The sequence below is a fragment of the Lingula anatina genome, chromosome 3, assembly GCF_051362555.1.
Source record: "Lingula anatina isolate TDL-2025a chromosome 3, LinAna3.0, whole genome shotgun sequence".
Classification (NCBI taxonomy): domain Eukaryota; kingdom Metazoa; phylum Brachiopoda; class Lingulata; order Lingulida; family Lingulidae; genus Lingula; species Lingula anatina.
Genome location: NC_141769.1, coordinates 22,138,034 through 22,165,066, shown reverse-complemented (window position 1 = coordinate 22,165,066; position 27,033 = coordinate 22,138,034). Strand labels below are relative to the sequence as shown.

Here is a 27,033-nt window from a genome sequence, read left to right as displayed (position 1 = left end):
CTCTTTTGGTTAACCAAAAGAGCTTTTCATTTTACACTTATATTACGTGTTATAGTAGAGCTCTTTTGGTTAACCAATATTTCAGACACTTGGCTGATATCCAATAGAGATATTCTAATATTGCTTTTAGACACTTGGTTAATGTCTGACAAACATATTTTGATATTGATTTTTATCTTAATATATATGTGTAATTTACCATAATAATCCTTTTCCCTTGTGATCATACAATAATGATAAATTCAAAAGTTTAATTTCTGAATCACAAAAGAAGTGTCTTTTGTGCATTGTTTTTAAAACATTATGGATGTTTTCATTATAATAGCAATCTTTGTGCTCTACACCTGATGGTAGACCGGGTGTTTTTCTTTTTGTTAATAAAAGTTAGACTAATAAAATGATTTTTTTTCACTTTTATTTTTGTTTTGGGGTCAATTATAGAGTAAAAGTTGAATAATATATTGGATATCAATCCAAGGATCAAACTGTGGGTTAAAGTTTCATGCCAGGTATGTGTCATAGTGCAAATACTGAGAGAACTATCAATTTTACTGTATCACCCAACTATTTTTCAATATACATGCACTAGCACTTTATATTTAAACATGATGAAGAATGTTACTCTCAAAAAAAAAAAAAAAAAAAAAAAAAAAAAAAAAAAAAAAAAAAAAAAACAGCATTGTCAGATTACCTTTACATAAGTTATTCCCAAACAAATTGCAGAAAAAATAAATACATGACTGTAATTCATAATTATCTAAAATCCTGATGATAGAAGTAGGACTGTGCCAGACAATGAAAGGATTTTCAATGGAATGTTCACTCTTGATTTACGTTCTTTCTAAAAATTACATCAGCAAAAGTCAGTTCTACATGTTTGTGTTGAAGTTCTAAGGTAAGTTGACTTTAATATTATGTCAAAAGGTAGACCATGTAGTATGTTTTTGTTATGCTTATTGAAAACTGATTTAAGTCATGATAGTGACTTTTCATAATAATAGTAATACTAATAATAACCGGCATACTATTAAGTTTATCTCAGCAAAAAATACTGATGTTCTGTGTTTTGTTGTACTGCATGGCCTGCAGATTTTAAGGCTGTTCTGTTTTTACACTGTACTCATTATTTGTTATCATGAATAAAGCTTATAAGTAACATGACTTGATATGCATTGATCATCAAGACTTCCCTGAACAATCATTGTTACTGTGACACAGCTGATATGTACCAATGCGACACACTATAGATCCTGTCGAATAGCTAATCGCAATGCATGGTAAACCTGCTGTGCCTCCTGTACATTGGTAGGAAAGTCCAAAAAAAGTTCAGCCATGTAAATATTGAAGAGTTCAAATAATTCTTCATCACAGGGAAGGCCATCCCTGAAGCTGCATTCGGTGAAACATGCTTCGATATGTCCTTGGTTGACTGGTCGCAGGAAGTCTCGTCGGCCATACAATTCTGGCATAGAGAACAGAACGATTGGTCTTCCATTGGGAACGTTCTGATTCTGTGTGCGTCGTATGCGGTGACAGTTCCATACAGACGTGACCCTATCCAGATCAGTCTATTATAAATATAAAGAAAAAGAATTTCAGGCTATTTTGTTAATTAGCATACAATTTACCACAACTCAAAACTGACATTACTTAATATTGCAGTCACCATTCAACTACACCCTGATGATTATATGCAGTATTGTATTTGGAGATGTTTTAACATCTAAAACTTTTTAAAACATTAAAACTATTTAACGCCATTATGTGAGATTAAAACAAAAAAGAAATGGATTCTTGACTCTTAGAAAGACCCAGTAAATATAAGAAGCGCTAAAGTTAATTATGCATTACCGACAATCAATTAGTCTCATTTCAGCAGCCGAAACAGATAGAACTATAAAATGCTTTAATACCTGGACCAAAGTCATGAAGCAGAATTGGACGAGGCTTGTGTCTAGCGGGTCTCCTGCAAAATCCCCAACATTCTTCAATGCTTTTCAGAACATCCATCCAAAATTGTATGCATTCTTTACGCAGCATACACCAAAAGGCTTCAATCCGCTGGTTGTGAGTGCTCCGCCCATAAATAAAGCTATTCTGCTCCGACAAGAACTCTTGCATCTGTGCTACATGACCGTTCTCGGTTCCCATGTCTCCTCTGACTAAATTTGGGCATCCTTCCATGGCACTCACTGCTTCTATGTAATATCCAGCAATTACTTTTGGGTCGCTGCTTGTGCGATATACGTTCAACCAAATCACCTGACGAGAAAACCCATCAATACATCCGTTGATGCACAAGCCATAAGTTTTCAATTTGTCATATGAGTCTAGGTGCCACAAATAGTTTGGTCCTCGCACAAAGTATTCTCTTCTTTTGAGCCTGCCTCTTCTCCTAAGTTGCAAACCATCAGGATCTATGATCTTCATTATTAAATACACTGTGTCTCGCTGGACTGTCTTGCCTGCTTGCAAACACTTCAAATGCATCCATCTGTATCCATGCATATTTCCACTTTCATTGATCTGATCAATAATAAAATCTGCAACCTCTAAAATGTCCGTAAAGTGTTTGCGTCGGAACAGACATTGTTGGCGCAACCGTCTCTTCAGTGTGATTAAGAGCAAGCGCATACAAAATTTCCTTGTAGCTGAGCCCAAGCTGGAAATACGTGGTGATAATAACTTGCTCGTTCATTGTTTATCTGTAAAGAAAAAATAAAAAAGATTTTTTCATGACAAAGTACTGCTTGAACTTTGTTCGACTGGTAAGTGTGGTGCCTACACCAATGATTATTAAAATAATAATGAGTTCAAATAATATTGATAATAACTTGTTGCAATAATGTACTGGCAAACTGTTGGGGCTGTAAACCTTAAACAGAAAAATACAAAAGGGATAATTAAGGACATTTAACCCTTCGCCCAAAACTCCTTATTTACTGCCTTACATGCATTCTTTTGGGTAATAAATAAATCTTCAGTGTTCAGTGACTAAATTTTTTAACATTTATACATGTAATTTCACGGGTGACGTCATATTTGCGATTTTGGGGTAAAAACTAGAAAATCGGTTCTCTTTAGATCACCATTTCAAGGGCGATTTAATGACACCATTTAGTACTCCAAAACCCTGCCAGCGATTTTTCTTAAAAGCCTTAGTTCAGATTTTATCGTTGATAAAGCAAAATGACACCTTTGTTTACTAATAATCTGTACTCAAGGCCTCATAGCTCTATAATAAAAGCATTTAAACCAAAATGATGACACGGGATTGTAGCCTACATATATACACTCCTGGTCAGCTCTAACAATTTCGTGATAAAATCTAGTTCAGGGACGAAATTACTCTTCATACCGATTGCTAATAAAAAAATACAAAGGTGTTAAATTGACGATTAAAGCTTTGAGTTGCCTATGCTATTGAATATACATCGAAAAGAAAAAATATAAATACCGATATTTTACATTTCTGGGAGTTTTTTCATTGTTTCAAATCTGCACAAAGACAGATGCATTATTGAATAATTGGATGCAGGTAAAAACTCTTTCGTTATTAGGATGATAACAAAGGGTTACAATGTCCTTAATTTTAAAAACAAGGCGGCAAAGCTATTTTGACAACTGGTTTAAGTGTTATAGTAATCTCACCTGTCATCCCTCTTTCCCTCATAAATTCTTCCAAGCCCTGGTCTATATCTTTCACGTCCCATTTGCTGAAATAATTGAACCCCTTTGTTCAAATTCATGTGACTCTACAAACAAAGCTTTTTCGGGTATAACAGATAGGCTAAAATGAATCCTTTGAATGTAGAGCATGTGGTTTCCTCGTGTAGTTCTGTTTTCACATCCCTCATGCATTGTGGGTATTATTATTATTATTATTATCATTAATTTTTTGTTCAAATTTCAAAATACTATCTCGAAATTTCGAGATAAATTTTTTTTTGCTCAAATATCAAAATGCTATCTCGAAATTTCGAGATAATTTTTTTTGTTCAAATTTCAAAATGCTATCTCGAAATTTTGAGATAAAAAATTTTTTTGTTCAAATTTCAAAATAGTATCTCGAAATTTCGAGATAATTTTTTTTTTCAACATATGGCACCAGTCGGCTTCCGTATAAAATGAATCCTTTGAATGTAGAGCATGTGGTTTCCTCGTGTAGTTCCGTTTTCACATCCCTCATGCATTGTGGGTATTATTATTATTATTATCATTAATTTTTTGTTCAAATTTCAAAATACTATCTCGAAATTTCGAGATAATTTTTTTTTTTGCTCAAATATCAAAATGCTATCTCGAAATTTCGAGATAATTTTTTTTGTTCAAATTTCAAAATGCTATCTCGAAATTTTGAGATAAAAAATTTTTTTGTTCAAATTTCAAAATAGTATCTCGAAATTTCGAGATAATTTTTTTTTTCAACATATGGCACCAGTCGGCTTCCGTAGTACACAGACATCACAATATATACAAACACATTCAGAGGCAATAGTGAATACACACAGCAAACAGAATATAAACAGACACATAGTCATACATTGACAACACCATCATTCAGCGCAACAATAATGTTTACAAACAAATAGAGTGAAATATCTGACATACACATTGCTCACAAAAAATACAAACACCAACAGTAATGACACAAACATGAACAGTGATTTAAATAAGTACAAACAAACAGTCACAATACAGACATACACAGTGATTAGAATAAATTTTGACATGTACAGTGACAACACAACCATGCACAGTAACTAGAATGAACACTATAATAAATTAGGTGATAGCAAAGTCATACAGAGTGATTGGTGACAGAGTGAAAAAAAGAGACATGCACTGTGATCACAATATATATACAAACACATACAATGACAATAGAAAATGGAAACAGCAACTGGAATATAAAAAGACACAAACTATGCTTATAGCAACAACATAAACATGAACAGTTATAATAATGATCAAAAACATATAGAGAGAAAAAACTGACATAAACATTGCTCACAATAAATAGAAACACCAACAGTAATGACACAAACATGAACAGTGATCAAAATAAATATTAACATGCACAGTTATAACAGTAACATGCATCGTAATGAAAATAAACACAAGGAAAAAGAGTGAAAACATAGCTCTACACAGTGATCACAATACATGGAAACACATAGAGTGACAAAACAAAATAGACACAGAGAACAGAATATAAACAGACACATAGACATACAGTTACAGTACTATCATGTAGAGTAATAGTAATGATTACAAACAAAAACATTGACAAAACAGACATTACTCACAATAAATACAAACACGAACAGTGACAACACAAACATGAACAGTAATGTAAAAAAATACAAACAAATACAGACATACACATTGGTCAGAATAATTTGACATGTACAGTGACAACACCACCATGTAAAGTAACTAAGTAGCTGTTATAACAGTAACAAGCATCAAAATGAAAATGAACACAAGGAAAAAGAGTGAAAACATAGCTCTACACAGTCATCACAATATATACAAAGACATTCAGTAGCAACAGTGAATAACAGACACGGCAAACATAATATAAACAGACACATCAGAATTATGTGCAGACACAAACAGTAAAAACACAAACATAAACAATTATAATAATGATTAAAAACATATAGAGAGAAAAAAACTGACATAAACATTGCTCACAATAAATAGAAACACCAACAGTAATGACACAAACCTGAACAGTGATTTAAATAAGTACAAACAAACACAGTCACAATACAGACAAACACAGTGATCAGAATAAATTTTGACATGTATATATATTCAAACAGTTATAATAATGATTAAAAACATATAGAGAGAAAAAACTGACATAAACATTGCTCACACTTGCACAGTAATGAAAATGAACACAAGAATATAAACAGACACACAGACATACAGTGACAGTACTATCATGCAGAGTAATAGTAATGATTACAAACAAATACATTGACAAAACAGACATACACATTGCTCACAATAAATACAAACACGAACAATGACAACACAAACGAGAGCAGTAATGTAAATAAAAACAAACAAACACAGTCACAATACAGACATACACAGTGATCAGAATAAATTTTGACATGTACAGTGACAACGCAACCATGTACAGTAATCAGAATGAACACAAATTAATTGGATGATTACACAGTAATACACAGCAATACACAGTGATCAGTGATGGAGTGAAAACAGAGATATACACAGTGATCACAATATATATACAAACACATACAATGACAGTACAGAATGGAAACAGTGTTGACAATAAATCAAATATCAACAGTAACAATGCAAACATGCACAGTGATCACGATAAATACAAACACAAACAGTGACAACACAATCATACACAGTAATGATAATTATTACAAACAAACAGAAGAACAAACAGACTTTCACAGTGATCAGAATTATGTGCAGACACAAACATTAACAACACAAACATATACAGTGCTCAAAATAAATACAATCACAAACAGTGACAACACAAACATGCACAGTAATCAAAATAAATAGAAACAAACACAGTCACACTACAGACATACACAGTGATCAGAATAAGTTGACATGTACAGTGACAACACTACCATATAAAGTAACAAAGCAACTGTTATAACAGTATCATGCATCGTAATGAAAAAGAACACAAGGAAAAAGTGATCACAATATATATACAAACACGTACAATGACAGTACAGAATGGAAACAGTGTTCACCATATATACAAACATCAACAGTAACTATGCAAACACATACAGTGATCACAATAAATACAAACACAAACGACAACATTAACATGCACATTAATGATATATATTACAAACAAACAGAAGGACAAATAGACTTTCACAGTGATAAGAATTATGTACAGACATAAACAGTAAGAACACAAACATACACAGTGATCAAAATAAATATTAACATGAACAGTGATAACAGTAATGTGCACTGTTATGACATTGAACACAATGGAAAAGAGTGCAAACATAGCCGTACACAGTCATCACAATATATACAAACACATTTAGTAAGAATACAGAATAGACAAAGAAAACAGAATATAAATAGACACATAGACATACATTGACAACACTCAGCATTGAGCGCTATAGTTATAATGATAAACAAATAGAGGGACAAAACTGACATACACATTGCTAATTATAAATACAAACACCAACAATAATAACACAAACATACACAGTGATCACAATAAAAACAAACCCAAACAATGCCAACACAAACATGCACAGCAATGATAATGATTACAAACAAATGGAAAAACATACAGACTAACACAGTGATCAGAATTATATGCAGACACAAAGAGTAACAAGGCAAACATAAACATAGACAGAAACATACAGTTCTCAAAATAAATATAAACATGTACATTGATAATAGTAATGTGCACTGTAATTAGAATATTCATTGTGAGCAATGTTTATGTCATTTTTTTCCCTCAGAACAGAATATAAACAGACACATAGTCATACATTGGCAACACCATCATTCAGCACAATAGTAATGGTTACAAACAAATAGAGTGCAAAATCTGACATACACATTGCTCACAATAAATACAAACACCAACAGTAATGACACAAACATGAACAGTAATGTAAATAAATACAAACAAACACAGTCACAATACAGACATACACAGTGATCAGAATAAATTTTGACATGTACAGTGACAACGCAACCATGCACAGTAACTAGAATGAACACTATAATAAATAAGGTGATAGCACAGTCATACATAGTGATTGGTGACAGAGTGAAAAAAGAGATATGCACTGTGATCACAATATATATACAAACACATACAATGACAATAGAGAATGGAAACAGCAACTGGAATATAAAAAGACACAATCTATGCTTACAGCAACAACATAAACATGAACAGTTATAATAATGATTAAAAACATATAGAGAGAAAAAACTGGCATAACATTGCTCACAATAAATAGAAACACCAACAGTAATGACACAAACATGAACAGTGATCAAAATAAATATTAACATGCACAGTTATAACAGTAACATGCATCGTAGTGAAAATGAACACAAGGAAAAACAGTGAAAACATAGCTGTACACAGTGATCACAATACATGGAAACACATACAGTGACAATACAGAATAGACACAAAGAACAGAATATAAACAGAAACATACCATACATTGACAACACAATAGATACAAACACAGACAGTGACAGCACTTACTTGGACAGGAATCAAAATAAATTTCAACAAATAGTGTGACAGAAATGAAATACAAAGACCAACAGTAATGACACAAACATATACAGTAATCACAATAAATAGAAACACAAACAGTGACAAAACAAACATGCACAGCAATGATAATGATTACAAACAAATAGAAGGACAAACAGACTTACACAGTGATCAGAATTATGTGCAGACACAAACAGTTGCAACCCCACAAATGAAATTTGTGCAAAATTGTTGGTAAATAATAACTTTTGCTGACTCGTCGCATCATAATTTTTAGGATGATGAGTCTTATTGAATATTTGATATATAAATTTTTTCCCTATACTAAGGCCATAACATTTAATACAGGCAACAATTTGCTACATTGTTATTATTGTTAAAACGATTAGGATAGAGGGGTTATATAATAAAAGGGGCCTTGTTTGACCAAATCACAAAGAATCAATACTCTTTGTTGCCTTCTTTCTTGCTATGAATGAGACCATTAAAGTTTGTGGTACACTGAGATGGAGGAGACATAAATACATTAAAAAATCAGACATACACATTGCTCACAATAAATACAAACATTAACAGTGACAACACAAATGAGAGCAGTAATGTAAATAAATACAAACAAACACAGTCACAATACAGACATACACAGTGATCAGAATAAATTTTGACATGTACAGTGACAACACAACCATGCACAGTAACCAGAATAAACACTAATTAATTAGGTGATAGCACAGTCATACACAGTGATCAGTGATGGGGTGAAAACACAGACATACATGTACACAGTGATCACAATATATATACAAACACATACAATGACAATAGAGAATGGAAACAGCAACTGGAATATAAAAAGACACAAAGGGAAGTTTGGCGGCTGAGTCAAACGTTGTTTTATGGCGACGGATTGTAACCTGGTTCCGACGGGATTCCCATTGTAATTTTCCAATACTTGTACAAACCTCGGATTGAGTGCTGCATGAACTGACGAGCCTCAGATTCAATGCTGCACATAGAATCGTGGATTCAGTGCTGCATCGGCAATGGGCTGTGATTGGCCAATCTTTCTTTCCCAATCAGAGTATTTGGTTCGTTACTATTTTTTGCCCAATCAGGTTGAACTAGGTCAGGTGTGTTCCACAAGGTACGCGCCGTCGCGTTTAACGAAATGTACGATAGTATTCTTTCTCACTTTGTTCTCACACACGACAGTCGCAAGAGAACAATCAATGGATCACTCCTCAATTCGTCTCAGCACGATTTTTATGTCCGCCTAGCTACGCCTAGGTGAGTGGCATGTTTTGTGTCTTTATATTCCGCTCTGCTTCGTCAGAGTGAGTGGCACGTTTTGTGTCTTTACTTTTCCGACCAGGTTTTCAGGTTGGGTGGCATAATTTTTCATGCCTTATTTTTGTAATATTTTTGTCCGCCTAGCTACGCCTAAGTGAGTGACACGTTTTGTGTCTTTATATTCCGCTCTGCTTCGTCAGAGTGAGTGGCACGTTTTGTGTCTTTATTTTTCCGACCTGGTTTTCAGGTTGAGTGGCATAACTCTTCATGCCTTATTTTTGTGATATTTTCGTCCGCCTAGCTACGCCTAGGTGAGCGGCACGTTTTGTGTCTTTACATTTCCGACCTTCTACTCATTACGCACTACTTACTCATCTGGAAACTTTCTGTCCTTATCAGCAGGCTCCTTTGTCCTTTGTGGGGTTTTCCTTGGCCTCTGCGATCCCAAGGTTATGGCCTCTTTGCAACCCCACAAATTAAAACGTCTGCACTATGTTCTTTGGGAATTATATATAAAATAGTCTTTTCAGGCGTAAAAACTACGTATTTTGGCACTGTCACAATTATTTAATTTTAACATCAAAATTTAATTCATTTTAGTATAAGGATTCACAATAAAAGCGGCCGGCATCGGCCAAGTTTCGAACATCATACTTGTGTTTGTCACTTTATTGCTCCTTTCTCGGCATCGTATTGAACTTTTAGATCAAGGAGACATAAAGGGAAGTTTGGCGGCTGAGTCAAACATTGTTTTATGGCGACGGATTGTAACCTAGTTCCGACGGGATTCGCATTGTAATTTTGCCATACTTGTACAAACCTCGGATTGAGTGCTGCATGAACTGACGAGCCTCGGATTCAATGCTGCACATAGAATCGTGGATTCAGTGCTGCATCGGCAATGGGCTGTGATTGGCCAATCTTTCTTACCCAATCAGAGTATTTGGTTGGTTACTATTTTTTGCCCAATCAGGTTGAACTAGGTCAGGTGAGTTCCACAAGGTACGCGCCATCGCGTTTAACGAAATGTACGATAGCATTCTTTCTCACTTTGTTCTCACGCACGACAGTCGCAAGAGAACAATCAACGGATCACTCCTCAATTCGCCTCAGCACGATTTTGATACCCGCCACCTTCCCCGTCTCCTCCGAGTAATAAAAAACTACATGGGAACTTACAAAAAAATTTCACCTGTCTGCTGCTCTCTTCATTACACTTTTCAGTGCCTCCCAAGAGATCAAGAAGTTCAACAGCTCCTGAGAGTACTCCAAACAAACGCCGGGCAAGCAGAACTCACCCTACTCCCTCTACTGCGAGCACTTCTTCCGCCGGCCCCTCTTCAGCATCGGAAAAACGTCCGCGAGTCAGTAAGGGGAAGCAACTTGTTCGTAAATCTGCACCTTCCTCTGCGGACACTTCCTTACCCTCCACTTCTGGGAGTTCACATTCAACCCCGCAGCCCGTCGACAACCAGGCCATTTTCAACATTCTCAAAAGATGTCACAAGCCATGGCAACACTGGCTGCCAACTCGGTGGCTTGGTCGTTGGAACTCGGACTCTTTCAAGAAATACATCTGCACTCCAAAACTATGGTCAAGCCAAGCAACTGGACAATTTGAATAGGACTATTTAGCGCATTGATATACTTGCACAGAGGATTCACCCGCGCACGTTTAGTGACATTTACAAATCTGACTTTCACAAGTTTCATTTAGTGACACTGTCCATGGCCTATATTAGTTATCATTTATCATTTTACATTCAATCTCGCTTTCATGCTGAAGGCCAGCAAGACATGCGGCCCTCATACCCACCTTTTTTCCGGAGATCTAGCAAGACATGCAGATTCTCTCCCACCCATTTCTTTTTATTTTTATATGTTTAAATTTTTATATGTTTAACTTCAAGTGACATTACTTGTTGGGTCCAGCAAGACATGCGGACCTCACCCCCCCACCCCCTCAGAGATCTAGCAAGACATGCAGATTCTCATCCGTTTCTTTTTATTTTTAATTTCCCATTCAATTTTGTAACTTGTTCGGTCCAGCAATTCACGCTGACCAGTGATTTATTATCTCCATTATACCCTTTATTTCAGGAGCTCAGTTACTGGTTTTTGGTAGACATAATTCATAATAGACCGGGCGGGCACACTTAAAATTTCTACTTCTAAACTTCTCTAACTAGGGATGACAGAATGGAGAGCTCTACTCCTCGCTGTATGGCCCGTTTATCATAAGGAAAAGAGCGTACCTCCCCCTCCCTCAGAATGAGGGAGTTAGGGTTGGGTAGCACGCCGCAGCTTATCTGTCATCCACCGTTTCGGCCGATTTAGCTTGTCCTCTACTTTAGATTACATCGACGTGCTTCGTCCGGTCATTGGCTAGATTTTTCTTTTCGGCCTCTTTGCAAACCCACAAATTAAAACGTCTGCACTATGTTCTTTGGGAATTATATATAAAATAGTCTTTTCAGGCATAAAAACTACGTATTTTGGCACTGTCACATTTATTTAATTTTAACATCAAAATTTAATTCATTTTAGTATAAGGATTCACAATAAAAGCGGCCGGCATCAGCCAAGTTTCGAACATCATACTTGTGTTTGTCACTTTATTGCTCCTTTCTCGGCATCGTATTGAACCTTTAGATCAAGGAGACATAAACTATGCTTACAGCAACAACATAAACAGGAACAGTTATAATAATGATTAAAAACATATAGAGAGAAAAAACTGACATAAACATTGCTCACAATAAATAGAAACACCAACTGTAATGACACAAACATGAACAGTGATCAAAATAAATATTAACATGCACAGTTATAACAGTAACATGCATCGTAAAGAAAATAAAGACAAGGAAGAAGAGTGAAAACATAGCTGTACACAGTGATCACAATACATGGAAACACATAGAGTGACAAAACAAAATAGACACAGAGAACAGAATATAAACAAACACATAGACATACAGTAACAGTACTATCATGTAGAGTAATAGTAATGATTACAAACAAATATTGACAAAACAGTGTATGTCTGTGTTTTCACCCCATCACTGATCACTGTGTATGACTGTGCTATCACCTAATTAATTAGTGTTCATTCAGGTTACTGTGCATGGTTGCGTTGTCACTGTACATGTCAAAATTTATTCTGATCACTGTGTATGTCTGTAATGTGACTGTGTTTGTTTGTATTTATTTACATTACTGCTCACGTTTGTTTTGTCACTGTTTGTGATTGTATTTATTGTGAGCAATGTGTTTTTCTGTTTTTTCAATGTATTTGTTTGTAATCATTACTATTACTCTGCATGATAGTACTGTCACTGTATGTCTATGTGTCTGTTTATATTCTTGTGTTCATTTTCATTACTGTGCAAGTTACTTTTATCAGTTTTATTATCAATGTACATGTTTATATTTATTTTGAGCACTGTATGTTCATGTCTATGTGTATGTTTGTGTTGTTACTGTTTGTGTCTGCGTATAATTCTGATCACTGTGTTCGTCTGTTTGTTTTTCTATTTGTTTGTAATCATTATCATTGCTGTGCATGTATGTGTTGTCATTGTTTGGGTTTGTTTTTATTGTGATCACTGTGTATGTTTGTGTTATTATTGTTGGTGTTTGTATTTATTATTAGCAATGTGTATGTCAGTTTTGTCCCTCTATTTGTTTATCATTATAACTATAGCACTCAATGCTGAGTGTTTTCGATGTATGTCTATGTGTCTATTTATGTTCTTTTTTCTGTGTCTATTCTGTATTCTTACTAAATGTGTTTGTATATATTGTGATGACTGTGTACGGCTATGTTTGCACTCTTTTCCATTGTGTTCATTGTCATAACAGTGCACATTACTGTTATCACTGTTCATGTTGATATTTATTTTGATCACTGTGTATGTTTGTGTTCTTACTGTTTATGTCTGCACATAATTATGATCACTATGAAAGTCTATTTGTCCTTCTGTTTGTTTGTAATATAAATATCATTACTGTGCATATACAGTACTCAAAATAAGTACAATCACAAACAGTGACAACACAAACATGCACAGTAATCAAAACAAATACAAACAAACACAGTCACACTACAGACATACACAGTGATCAGAATAAGTTGACATGTACAGTGACAACACTACCATATTAAGTAACAAAGTAACTGTTATAACAGTAACATGCATCGTAATGAAAATGAACACAAGGAAAAAGTGACCACAATATATATACAAACATGTACAATGACAGTACTGAATAGAAACAGTGTTCACAATAAATACAAACATAAACAGTAACTATGCAAACACATACAGTGATCACAATAAATACAAACACAAACAGTGATAACATTAACATGCACAGTAATGATAATTATTACAAACAAATAGAAGGACAAACAGACTTTCACAATGATCAGAATTATATGCAGAAACAAACAGTAACAACACAAACATACACAGTGGTCAAAATTAATATAAACATGTACGTGTAATGTGCACTGTAATTAGAATAAACACAAGGAAAAAGGGTGGAAACATAGCCATACACAGTAACCACAAAATATACAAACACATTCAGTAGCAATAGTGAATAGACACAGCAAACAGAATATAAACAGAAACATAGTCATACATTGAAAACACCATCATTCAGCGCAGTAGTAATTTAAAGACAAAACTGACATACACATTACTAACAATAAATAAAAACACCAACAGTAATGACACAAACATGAACAGTAATGTTAATAAATACAAACAAACACAGTCACAATACAGACATACACAGTGATCAGAATAAATTTTGACATGTGCAGTGACAACGCAACCATGCACAGTAACCAGAATGAACACTAATTATATAATAAGGTGATAGCACAGTCATACACAGTGATCAGTGATGAGGCGTAAACACAGACATACACAGTGATCACAACATATATATACAAACACATACAATGCCAGTACAGCATGGAAACAGTGTTGACAATAAATACAAACATCAACAGTAATGACGCAAACATATACAGTGATCATGATGAATACAAACACAAACAGTGACAAGACAATCATGCGCAGTAATCAAAATAAATACAAACAAACAGTCACAATACAGACATACACAGAGAACAGAATAAGTTGACATGTACAGTGACAACACAACCATATAAAGTAACAAAGTAACTGTTATAAGAGTATCATGCATCGTAATGAAAAAGAACACAAGGAAAAAGTGATCACAATATATATACAAACACGTACAATGACAGTACAGAATGGAAACAGTGTTCACAATAAATACAAACATCAACAGTAACTATGCAAACACATACAGTGATCACAATAAATACAAACACAAACAGTGACATCATTAACATGCACAGTAATGAGAATTATTACAAACAAACAGAAGGACAAATAGACTTCCACAGTGATCAGAATTATGTGCAGACACAAACAGTAACAACACAAACATACACATTGATCAAAATAAATATTAGCAAGGACAATGATAACAGTAATGTGCACTGTTATGACAATGAACACAAGGGAAAAGAGTGCAAACATAGCCGTACACAGTCATCACAATATACACAAACACATTTAGTATCAATACAGAATAGACACAGAAAAAAGAATATAAATAGACACATAGACATACATTGACAACACTCAGCATTCAGTGCTATAGTTATAATAATAAACAAATAGAGGGACAAAACTGACATACACATTGCTAATAATAAATACAAACACCAACAATAATGACACAAACATACACAGTGATCGCAATAAAAACAAACCCAAACAATGACAACACAAACATGAACAGCAATGATAATGATTACAAACAGGCAGAAAAACAAATAGACTTACACAGTGAACACAATTATATGCAGACACAAACAGTAACAATACAAACATACACAGTGATCAAAATGAATATAAACATGTACATTGATAATAGTAATGTGCACTGTAATTAGAATAAACACAAGGAAAAAGAGTGGAAACATGGGCGTACACAGTCATCACAATATATACAAACACATTCACTAGCAATAGTGAATAGACATAGCAAACAGAATATAAACAGACACATAGTCATACATTGACAACACCATCATTCAGAGCAATAGTAATGTTTACAAACAAAGAGAGTGACAAAACTGACATACACATTGCTCACAATAAATACAAACACCAACAGTAATGACACAAACATGAACAGTAATGTAAATAAATACAAACAAACACAGTCACAATACAGACATACACACATGACAATAGAGAATGGAAACAGCAATCGGAATATAAACAGTCACAAACTATGCTTGCAGCAACAACACAAACATGAACAGTTATAATAATGATTAAAAACATATATAGAGAAAAAACTGACAAACATTGCTCACAATAAATACAAACACCAACAGTAATGACACAAACATGTACAGTAATAAAAAAAAAATCAACAAGTACAGTTAAAAGAGCAACATGTATCGTATTGAAAATGAACACAAGGAAAAAGAGTGAAAACATAGCCGAACACAGTGATCACAATACATGGAAACCCATACAGTGATAATACAGAATAGATACAGAGAACAGAATGTAAACAGACACATAGACATACAGTGACAGTACTATCATGCAGAGTAATACATTGACAAAACAGACATACATGTTGCTCACAATAAATACTAACATGAACAGTGACAACACAAACATGAACATTAATGTAAATAAATACAAACAAACACAGTCACAATACAGACATACACAGTGATGAGAATAAATTTTGACATGTACAGTGACAACACAACCATGTAGAGTAATCAGAATGAACACAAATTAATTGAATGATTACACAGTAATACACAGTGATCAGTGATGGAGTGAAAACAGAGACATACACAGTGATCACAATATATATACAAACACATACAATGACAGTACAGAATGGAAACAGTGTTGACAATAAATACAAACATCAACAGTAACGATGCAAACATATACAGTGATCATGATAAATACAAATACAAACAGTGACAACACCATCATACACAGTAATGATAATTATTACAAACAAATAGAAGGACAATACTTTCACAGTGATCAGAATTATGTGCAGACACAAACAGTAACAACACAAACATATACAGTGCTCAAAATAAATACATTCACAAACAGTGTCAACACAAACATGCACAGTAATAAAAATAAATACAAACAAACACAGTCACAATACAGACAAATACAGTGATCAGAATAAGTTGACATGTACATACAACCATATAAAGTAACCAAGTAACTGATATCACAATATATACAAACGCATTCAGTAACAAAGTTAATAGACACAGCAAACAGAATATAAACAGACACATAGTTATACATTGACAACACCATCATTCAGCGCAACAGTAATGTTTACAAACAAATAGAGTGACAAATCTGACATACACATTGATCACAATAAAGAAATGAAACAAACATGAACAGTGATTTAAATAAATACAAACAAACACAGTCACAATACACAGAATACATTTTGACATGTACAGTGACATCACAACCATGCACAGTTACTAGAATGAACACTATAATTAATTAGGTGATAGCACAGTCATATATAGTGATCAGTGATAGAGTGAAAACAGAGACATGCACTGTGATCACAATATATATACAAACAAATACAATGACAGTACAGAATGGAAACAGTGTTCACAATAAATACAAACACAAACAGTGACAACATGCACAGTAATAATATATATTACAAAGAAATAGAAGGACAAATAGACTTTCATAGTGATCAGAATTATGTGCAGGCACAAACACTAACAACACAAACATACACAGTGATGAAAATGAATATTAACATGGACAGTGATAACAGTAACGTGCACTGTTATGACAATGAACACAAGGGAAAAGAGTGCAAACATAGCCGTACACAGTATACAAACACATTCAGTAACAATATAGAATAGACACAGCAAAAACAATATAAACAGACACATAGACATACAGTGACAATACCATCATTTAACACAATAGTTATGATGATAAACAAGCAGAGTGAAAAAACTGACATACACATTGCTCAAAATCATATAAAGACCCAAACAGTAACAACAATAAAATATCCAGTGATCACATTAAATACAAATACCAACAGTAACCACACAAACAAATAAAAAAATACAATGATCAGAACAAATACAAACACGAACAGAGACAACACCAACATACACAGTAATGATAATGATTACAAACAAATAGAAGGACAAACAGACTTACACAGTGATCAAAATTATGTGCAGACACAAACAGTAACAACACAAACATACACATTGATCAAAATAAATATTAGCATGGACAATGATAACAGTAATGTGCACTGTAATCAGAATGAACACAAAGAAAAAGTAAAACCATAGCCGTACACAGTCATCATGATATACTTAGAAACACATTCAGTAATAATATGTAATAGACACAGCAAACAGAATATAAACAGAAACATAGTCATACATCGAAAACACCATCATTCAGCGCAATAGTAATTTAAAGACAAAACTGACATACACATTACTAACAATAAATACAAACACTAACAGTAATGACACAAACATGAACAGTAATGTTAATAAATACAAACAAACACAGTCACAATACAGATATATACAGTGATCAGAATAAATTTTGACATGTACAGTGACAACGCAACCATGCACAGTAACCAGAATGAACACTAATTATATAATTAGGTGATAGCACAGTCATACACAGTGATAGTGATGGGGTGAAAACACAGACATACACAGTGACCACAATATATATAAACACATACAATGACAATAGAGAATGGAAACAGCAATTGGAACATAAAAAGATGCAAACTATGCTTACAGCAACAACACAATCATAACCAGTTATAATAATGATAAAAAACATATAGAGAGTAAAAACTAACATAAACATTGCTCACAATAAATAAAAACACCAACAGTAATGACACAAACATGAACCGTTATCAAAATGAATATTTACATGCACAGTTATAACAGTAACATGCTTCGTAATGAAAATAAGCACAAAGAAAAAGAGTGAAAACATAGCCGTACACAGTGATCACAATACATGGAAACACATACAGTGACAATACAGAATAGACACAGAGAACAGAATATAAAGAGACACATACACATACAGTGAAAGTACCATCATGTAGAGTAATAGTAATGATTACAAACAAATACATTGACAAAACAGACATACACATTGCTCACAATAAATAGAAACACGAACAGTGACAACACAAATGTGAACAGTAATGTAAATAAATACAAACAAACACAGTCACAATACAGACATACACAGTGATCAAAATAAATTTTGACAAGTACAGTGACAACGCAACCATGCACAGTAACCAGAATGAACACTAATTAATTAGGTGATAGCACAGTCATATATAGTGATCAGTGATAGAGTGAAAACAGAGACATGCACTGTGATCACAATATATATACAAACAAATACAATGACAGTACAGAATGGAAACAGTGTTCACAATAAATACAAACACAAACAGTGACAACATGCACAGTAATAATATATATTACAAAGAAATAGAAGGACAAATAGACTTTCATAGTGATCAGAATTATGTGCAGGCACAAACACTAACAACACAAACATACACAGTGATGAAAATGAATATTAACATGGACAGTGATAACAGTAACGTGCACTGTTATGACAATGAACACAAGGGAAAAGAGTGCAAACATAGCCGTACACAGTATACAAACACATTCAGTAACAATATAGAATAGACACAGCAAAAACAATATAAACAGACACATAGACATACAGTGACAATACCATCATTTAACACAATAGTTATGATGATAAACAAGCAGAGTGAAAAAACTGACATACACATTGCTCAAAATCATATAAAGACCCAAACAGTAACAACAATAAAATATCCAGTGATCACATTAAATACAAATACCAACAGTAACCACACAAACAAATAAAAAAATACAATGATCAGAACAAATACAAACACGAACAGAGACAACACCAACATACACAGTAATGATAATGATTACAAACAAATAGAAGGACAAACAGACTTACACAGTGATCAAAATTATGTGCAGACACAAACAGTAACAACACAAACATACACATTGATCAAAATAAATATTAGCATGGACAATGATAACAGTAATGTGCACTGTAATCAGAATGAACACAAAGAAAAAGTAAAACCATAGCCGTACACAGTCATCATGATATACTTAGAAACACATTCAGTAATAATATGTAATAGACACAGCAAACAGAATATAAACAGAAACATAGTCATACATCGAAAACACCATCATTCAGCGCAATAGTAATTTAAAGACAAAACTGACATACACATTACTAACAATAAATACAAACACTAACAGTAATGACACAAACATGAACAGTAATGTTAATAAATACAAACAAACACAGTCACAATACAGATATATACAGTGATCAGAATAAATTTTGACATGTACAGTGACAACACAACTATGCACAGTAACTAGAATGAACACTAATAAATTAGGTGATAGCAAAGTCATACACAGTGATTGTTGACAGAGTGAAAAAAGAGACATGCACTGTGATCACAATATATATACAAACACATACAATGACAATAGAGAATGGAAACAGCAATTAGAATAAAAAAAGACACAAACTCTTCTTACAGCAACAACACAAACATGAACAGTTATAATAATGATAAAAAAACATATAGAGAGTAAAAACTAACATAAACATTGCTCACAATAAATAGAAACACCAACAGTAATGACACAAAACATGAACAGTGATCAAAATGAATATTTACATGCACAGATATAACAGTAACATGCTTCGTAATGAAAATGAGCACAAGGAAAAAGAGTGAAAACATAGCCGTACACAGTGATCACAATACATGGAAACACATACAGTGACAATACAGAATAGACACAGAGAACAGAATATAAAGAGACACATACACATACAGTGAAAGTACCATCATGCAGAGTAATAGAAATGATTACAAACAAATACATTGACAAAACAGACATACACATTGCTCACAATAAATGGAAACACAAACAGTGACAACACAAATGTGAACAGTAATGTAAATAAATACAAACAAACACAGTCACAATACAGACATACACAGTGATCAGAATAAATTTTGACATGTACAGTGACAACACAACCATGCACAGTAACCAGAATGAACACTAATTAATTAGGTGATAGCACAGTCATACACAATGATCAGTGATGGGGTGAAAACAAAGACATACACAGCGATCACAATATATATACAAACACATACAATGACAGTACAGCATGGAAACAGTGTTGACAATAAATACAAACATCAACAGTAACGATGTAAACATATACAGTGATCATGATAAATACAAACACAAACAGTGACAAGACAATCATGCACAGTAATCAAAATAAATACAAACAAACACAGTCACAATACAGACATACACAGTGAACAGAATAAGTTGACATGTACAGTGACAACACAACCATATAAAGTAACAAAGTAACTGTTATAACAGTAACATGCATTGTAATGAAAATAAAAACAAGGAAAAGGTGATCGCAATATATATACAAACATGTACAATGACAGTACAGAATAGAAACAGTGTTTACAATAAATACAAACACAAACAGTGACATCATTAACATGCACAGTAATGAGAATTATTACAAACAAACAGAAGGACAAATAGACTTTCACGGTGATCAGAATTATGTGCACACACAAACAGTAACAACACAAACATACACATTGATCAAAATAAATATTAGCATGGACAATGACATACACAGTGATGAGAATAAATTTTGACATGTACAGTGACAACACAACCATGTAGAGTAATCAGAATGAACACAAATTAATTGGATGATTACACAGTAATACACAGTGATCAGTGATGGAGTGAAAACAGAGACATACACAGTGATCACAATATATATACAAACACGAACAGTACAGAATGGAAATAGTGTTCACAATAAATACAAACATCAATAGTAATGACGCAAACACATACAGTGATCACGATAAATACAAACACAAACAGTGACAACACAATCATGCACAGTAATGATAATTATTACAAACAAATAGAAGGACAAACAGACTTTCACAGTGATCAGAATTATGTGCAGACACAAACAGTAACAACACAAACATATACAGTGCTCAAAATAAATACAATCACAAACAGCGACAACACAAACATGCACAGTAATCAAAACAAATACAAACAAACACAGTCACACTGCATACATACACAGTGATCAGAATAAGTTGACATGCACAGTTACAACACAACTATATAAGGTAACAAAGTAACTGTTATAACAGTAACATGCATCGTAATGAAAAAGAACACAAGGAAAAAGTGATCGCAATATATATACAAACATGTACAATGACAGTACAGAATAGAAACAGTGTTCACAATAAATACAAACATAAACAGTAACTATGCAAACACATACAGTGATCACAAGAAATACAAACACAAACAGTGATAACATTAACAGGCACAGTAATGATAATTATTACAAACAAATAGAAGGACAAACAGACTTTCACAGTGATCAGAATTATGTGTAGACACAAACAGTAACAACACAAACATACACAGTGGTCAAAATTAATATAAACATGTACGTGTAATGTGCACTGTAATTAGAATAAACACAAGGAAAAAGGGTGGAAACATAGCCATACACAGTAACCACAATATATACAAACACATTCAGTAGCAATAGTGAATAGCCACAGCAAACAGAATATAAACAGAAACATAGTCATACATTGAAAACACCATCATTCAGCGCAGTAGTAATTTAAAGACAAAACTGACATACACATTACTAACAATAAATAAAAACACCAACAGTAATGACACAAACATGAACAGTAATGTTAATAAATACAAACAAACACAGTCACAATACAGACATACACAGTGATCAGAATAAATTTTGACATGTACAGTGACAACGCAACCATGCACAGTAACCAGATTGAACACTAATTATATAATTAGGTGATAGCACAGTCATGCACAGTGATCAGTGATGGGGTGAAAACACAGACATACACAGTGATCACAATACATATACAAACACATACAATGACAATAGAGAATGGAAACAGCAATTGGAATATAAAAAGACACAAATTATGCTTACAGCAACAACACAAACATGAACAGTTATAATAATGATAAAGAAACATATAGAGAGTAAAAACTGACATAAACATTGCTCACAATAGAAACACCAACAGTAATGACACAAACATGAACAGTGATCAAAATAAATATAAACATGCACAGTTACAACATTAACATGCTTCGTAATGAAAATGAGCACAAGGAAAAAAGAGTGAAAACATAGCCGTACACAGTGATCACAATACATGGAAACACATACAGTGACAATACAGAATAGACACAGAGAACAGAATATAAAGAGACACATACACATACAGTGACAGTACCATCATGCAGAGTAATAGAAATGATTACAAACAAATACATTGACAAAACAGACATACACATTGCTCACAATAAATAGAAACACGAACAGTGACAACACAAATGTGAACAGTAATGTAAATAAATACAAACAAACACAGTCACAATACAGACATACACAGTGATCAGAATAAATTTTGACATGTATAGTGACAACACAACCATGCACAGAAACCAGAATGAACACTAATTAATTAGGTGATAGCACAGTCATACACAATGATCAGTGATGGGGTGAAAACAAAGACATACACAGTGATCACAATATATATACAAAAACATACAATGACAGTACAGCATGGAAACAGTGTTGACAATAAATACAAACATCAACAGTAACGACGCAAACATATACAGTGATCATGATAAATACAAACACAAACAGTGACAAGACAATCATGCACAGTAATCAAAATAAATACAAACAAACACAGTCACAATACAGACATACACAGTGAACAGAATAAGTTGACATGTACAGTGACAACACAACCATATAAAGTAACAAAGTAACTGTTATAACAGTAACATGCATTGTAATGAAAATGAACACAAGGATGAAGTGATCACAATATATATACAAACATGTACAATGACAGCACTGAATAGAAACAGTGTTCACAATAAATACAAACAACAACAGTACCTACGCAAACACATACAGTGATCACAATAAATACAAACACAAACAGTGACATCATTAACATGCACAGTAATGAGAATTATTACAAACAAACAGAAGGACAAATAGACTTTCACAGTGATCAGAATTATGTGCAGACACAAACAGTAACAACACAAACATACACATTGATCTTAATAAATATTCACATGGACAATGATAACAGTAATGTGCACTGTTATGACAATGAACACAAGGGAAAAGAGTGCAAACATAGCCGTACACAGTCATCACAATATACACAAACACATTTAGTATCAATACAGAATAGACACAGAAAAAAGAATATAAATAGACACATAGACATACATTGACAACACTCAGCATTCAGTGCTATAGTTATAATAATAAACAAAAAGAGGGACAAAACTGACATAAGCATTGCTAACAATTAATACAAACACCAACAGTAATGACACAAACATGAACAGTAATGTAAATAAATACAAACAAACACAGTCACAATACAGACATACACACATGACAATAGAAAATGGAAACAGCAATCGGAATATAAACAGCCACAATCTATGCTTGCAGCAACAACACAAACATGAACAGTTATAATAATGATTAAAAACATATAGAGAGAAAAAACTGACATAAACATTGCTCTCAATAAATACAAACACCAACAGTAATGACACAAACAGGTACAGTGATCAAAATAAATATTAACATGTACAGTTATAACAGTAACATGCATCGTAATGAAAATGAACACAAGGAAAAAGAGTGAAAACATAGCCATACACAGTGATCACAATACATGGAAACATATACAGTGACAATACAGAATAGACACAGAGAACAGAATATAAACAGACACATAGACATACAGTGACAGTACTATCATGCAGAGTAATAGTAATGATTACAAACAAATACACTGACAAAATAGACGTACATAATGCTCACAATAAATACAAAAATGACCAGTGCCAACACAAACATGAACATTAATGTAAATAAATACAAACAAACACAGTCACAATACAGACATACACAGTGATCAGAATGAATTTTGACATGTACAGTGACAACACAACCATGTAGAGTAATCAGAATGAACACAAATTAATTGGATGATTACACAGTAATACACAGTGATCAGTGATGGAGTGAAGACAGAGACATACACAGTGATCACAATATATATACAAACACGAACAGTACAGAATGGAAATAGTGTTCACAATAAATACAAACATTAATAGTAATGACGCAAACACATACAGTGATCACGATAAATACAAACACAAACAGTGACAACATTAACATGCACAGTAATGATATTTATTACAAACAAACAGAAGGACAAATAGACTTTCACAGTGATCAGAATTATGTGCAGACACAAACAATAACAACACAAACATACACTTTGATCAAAATAAATATATACATGGACAGTGATAACAGTAACGTGCACTGTTATGACAATGAACACAAGGGAAAAAAGTGCAAACATAGCCGTACACAGTCATCACAATATACACAAACACATTTAGTATCAATACAGAACAGACACAGAAAAAAGAATATAAATAGACACATAGACATACATTGACAACACTCAGCATTCAGTGCTATAGTTATAATAATAAACAAATAGAGGGACAAAACTGACATACACATTGCTAATAATAAATACAAACACCAACAATAATGACACAAACATACACAGTGATCCCAATAAAAACAAACCAAAACAATGACAACACAAACATGAACAGCAATGACAATGATTACAAACAAATAGAAAAACAAACAGACTTACACAGTGATCAGAAATATATGCAGACACAAACAGTAACAACGCAAACATACACAGTGATTAAAATGAATATAAACATGTACATTGATAATAGTAATGTGCACTGTAATTAGAATAAACACAAGGAAAAAGAGTGGAAACATGGGCGTACACAGTCATCACAATATATACAAACACACTCAGTAGCAATAGTGAATAGACATAGCAAACAGAATATAAACAGACACATAGTCATACATTGACAACACCATCATTCAGAGCAATAGTAATGTTTACAAACAAAGAGAGTGACAAAACTGACATAAGCATTGCTAACAATAAATACAAACACCAACAGTAATGACACAAACATGAACAGTAATGTAAATAAATACAAACAAACAGAGTCACAATACAGACATACACAGTGATCAGAATAAATTTTGACATGTACAGTGACAACACAACCATGCACAGTAACCAGAATAAACACATATATAATTAGGTGATAGCAGAGTCATACACAGTGATAGTGATAGGGTGAAAACACAGACATACACAGTGAACAGAATAAGCTGACATGTACAGTGACAACACAACCATGTAAAGTAACCAAGTAGCTGTTATAACAGTAACAAGCATAGTGAACAAAATAAATATTAACAGTATAGGTGATAAAAGTAACTTCCACAGTAATGAAAATGAACACAAGAATATAAACAGACACACAGACATACAGTGACAGTACTATCATGCAGAGTAATAGTAATGATTACAAACAAATACATTGACAAAACAGACTTGCACATTGCTCACAATAAATACAAACACGAACAGTGACAACACAAACGAGAGCAGTAATGTAAATAAATACAAACAAACACAGTCCCAATACAGACATACACAGTGATCAGAATAAATTTTGACATGTACAGTGACAACGCAACCATGTATAGTAATCAGAATAAACACAAATTAATTGGATGATTACACAGTAATACACAGTAATACACAGTGATCAGTGATGGAGTGAAAAACAGAGATATACACAGTGATCACAATATATATACAAACATGTACAATGACAGTACAGAATAGAAACAGTGTTCACAATAAATACAAACATAAACAGTAACTATGCAAACACATACAGTGATCACAATAAATACAAACACAAACAGTGATAACATTAACAGGCACAGTAATGATAATTATTACAAACAAATAGAAGGACAAACAGACTTTCACAGTGATCAGAATTATGTGTAGACACAAACAGTAACAACACAAACATACACAGTGGTCAAAATTAATATAAACATGTACATTGATAA

At 33.3% G+C, this 27,033-nt stretch overlaps 1 protein-coding gene across 1 annotated transcript; it reads right to left on the bottom strand.

Moving 5' to 3' along the window:
* Window positions 1–761: 761 nt before the first annotated feature.
* LOC106150459 (uncharacterized) lies at window positions 762–3,865 on the bottom strand. Its single transcript, XM_087009887.1, has 3 exons — window positions 3,652–3,865; window positions 1,914–2,705; window positions 762–1,568 (listed from the first exon to the last, which is right to left on the bottom strand). The coding sequence occupies exons 2-3, from the start codon at window positions 2,632–2,634 to the stop codon at window positions 1,564–1,566; spliced, it is 726 nt and encodes a 241-aa protein (XP_086866013.1). The 5' UTR covers window positions 2,635–2,705; window positions 3,652–3,865; the 3' UTR covers window positions 762–1,563.
* Window positions 3,866–27,033: the final 23,168 nt, after the last annotated feature.

Coding starts and splice junctions, on each gene's coding strand:
- LOC106150459 (XM_087009887.1), bottom strand. CDS start 2,634: ATGCGCTTGCTCTTAATCACACTGAAGAGACGGTTGCGCCAACAATGT.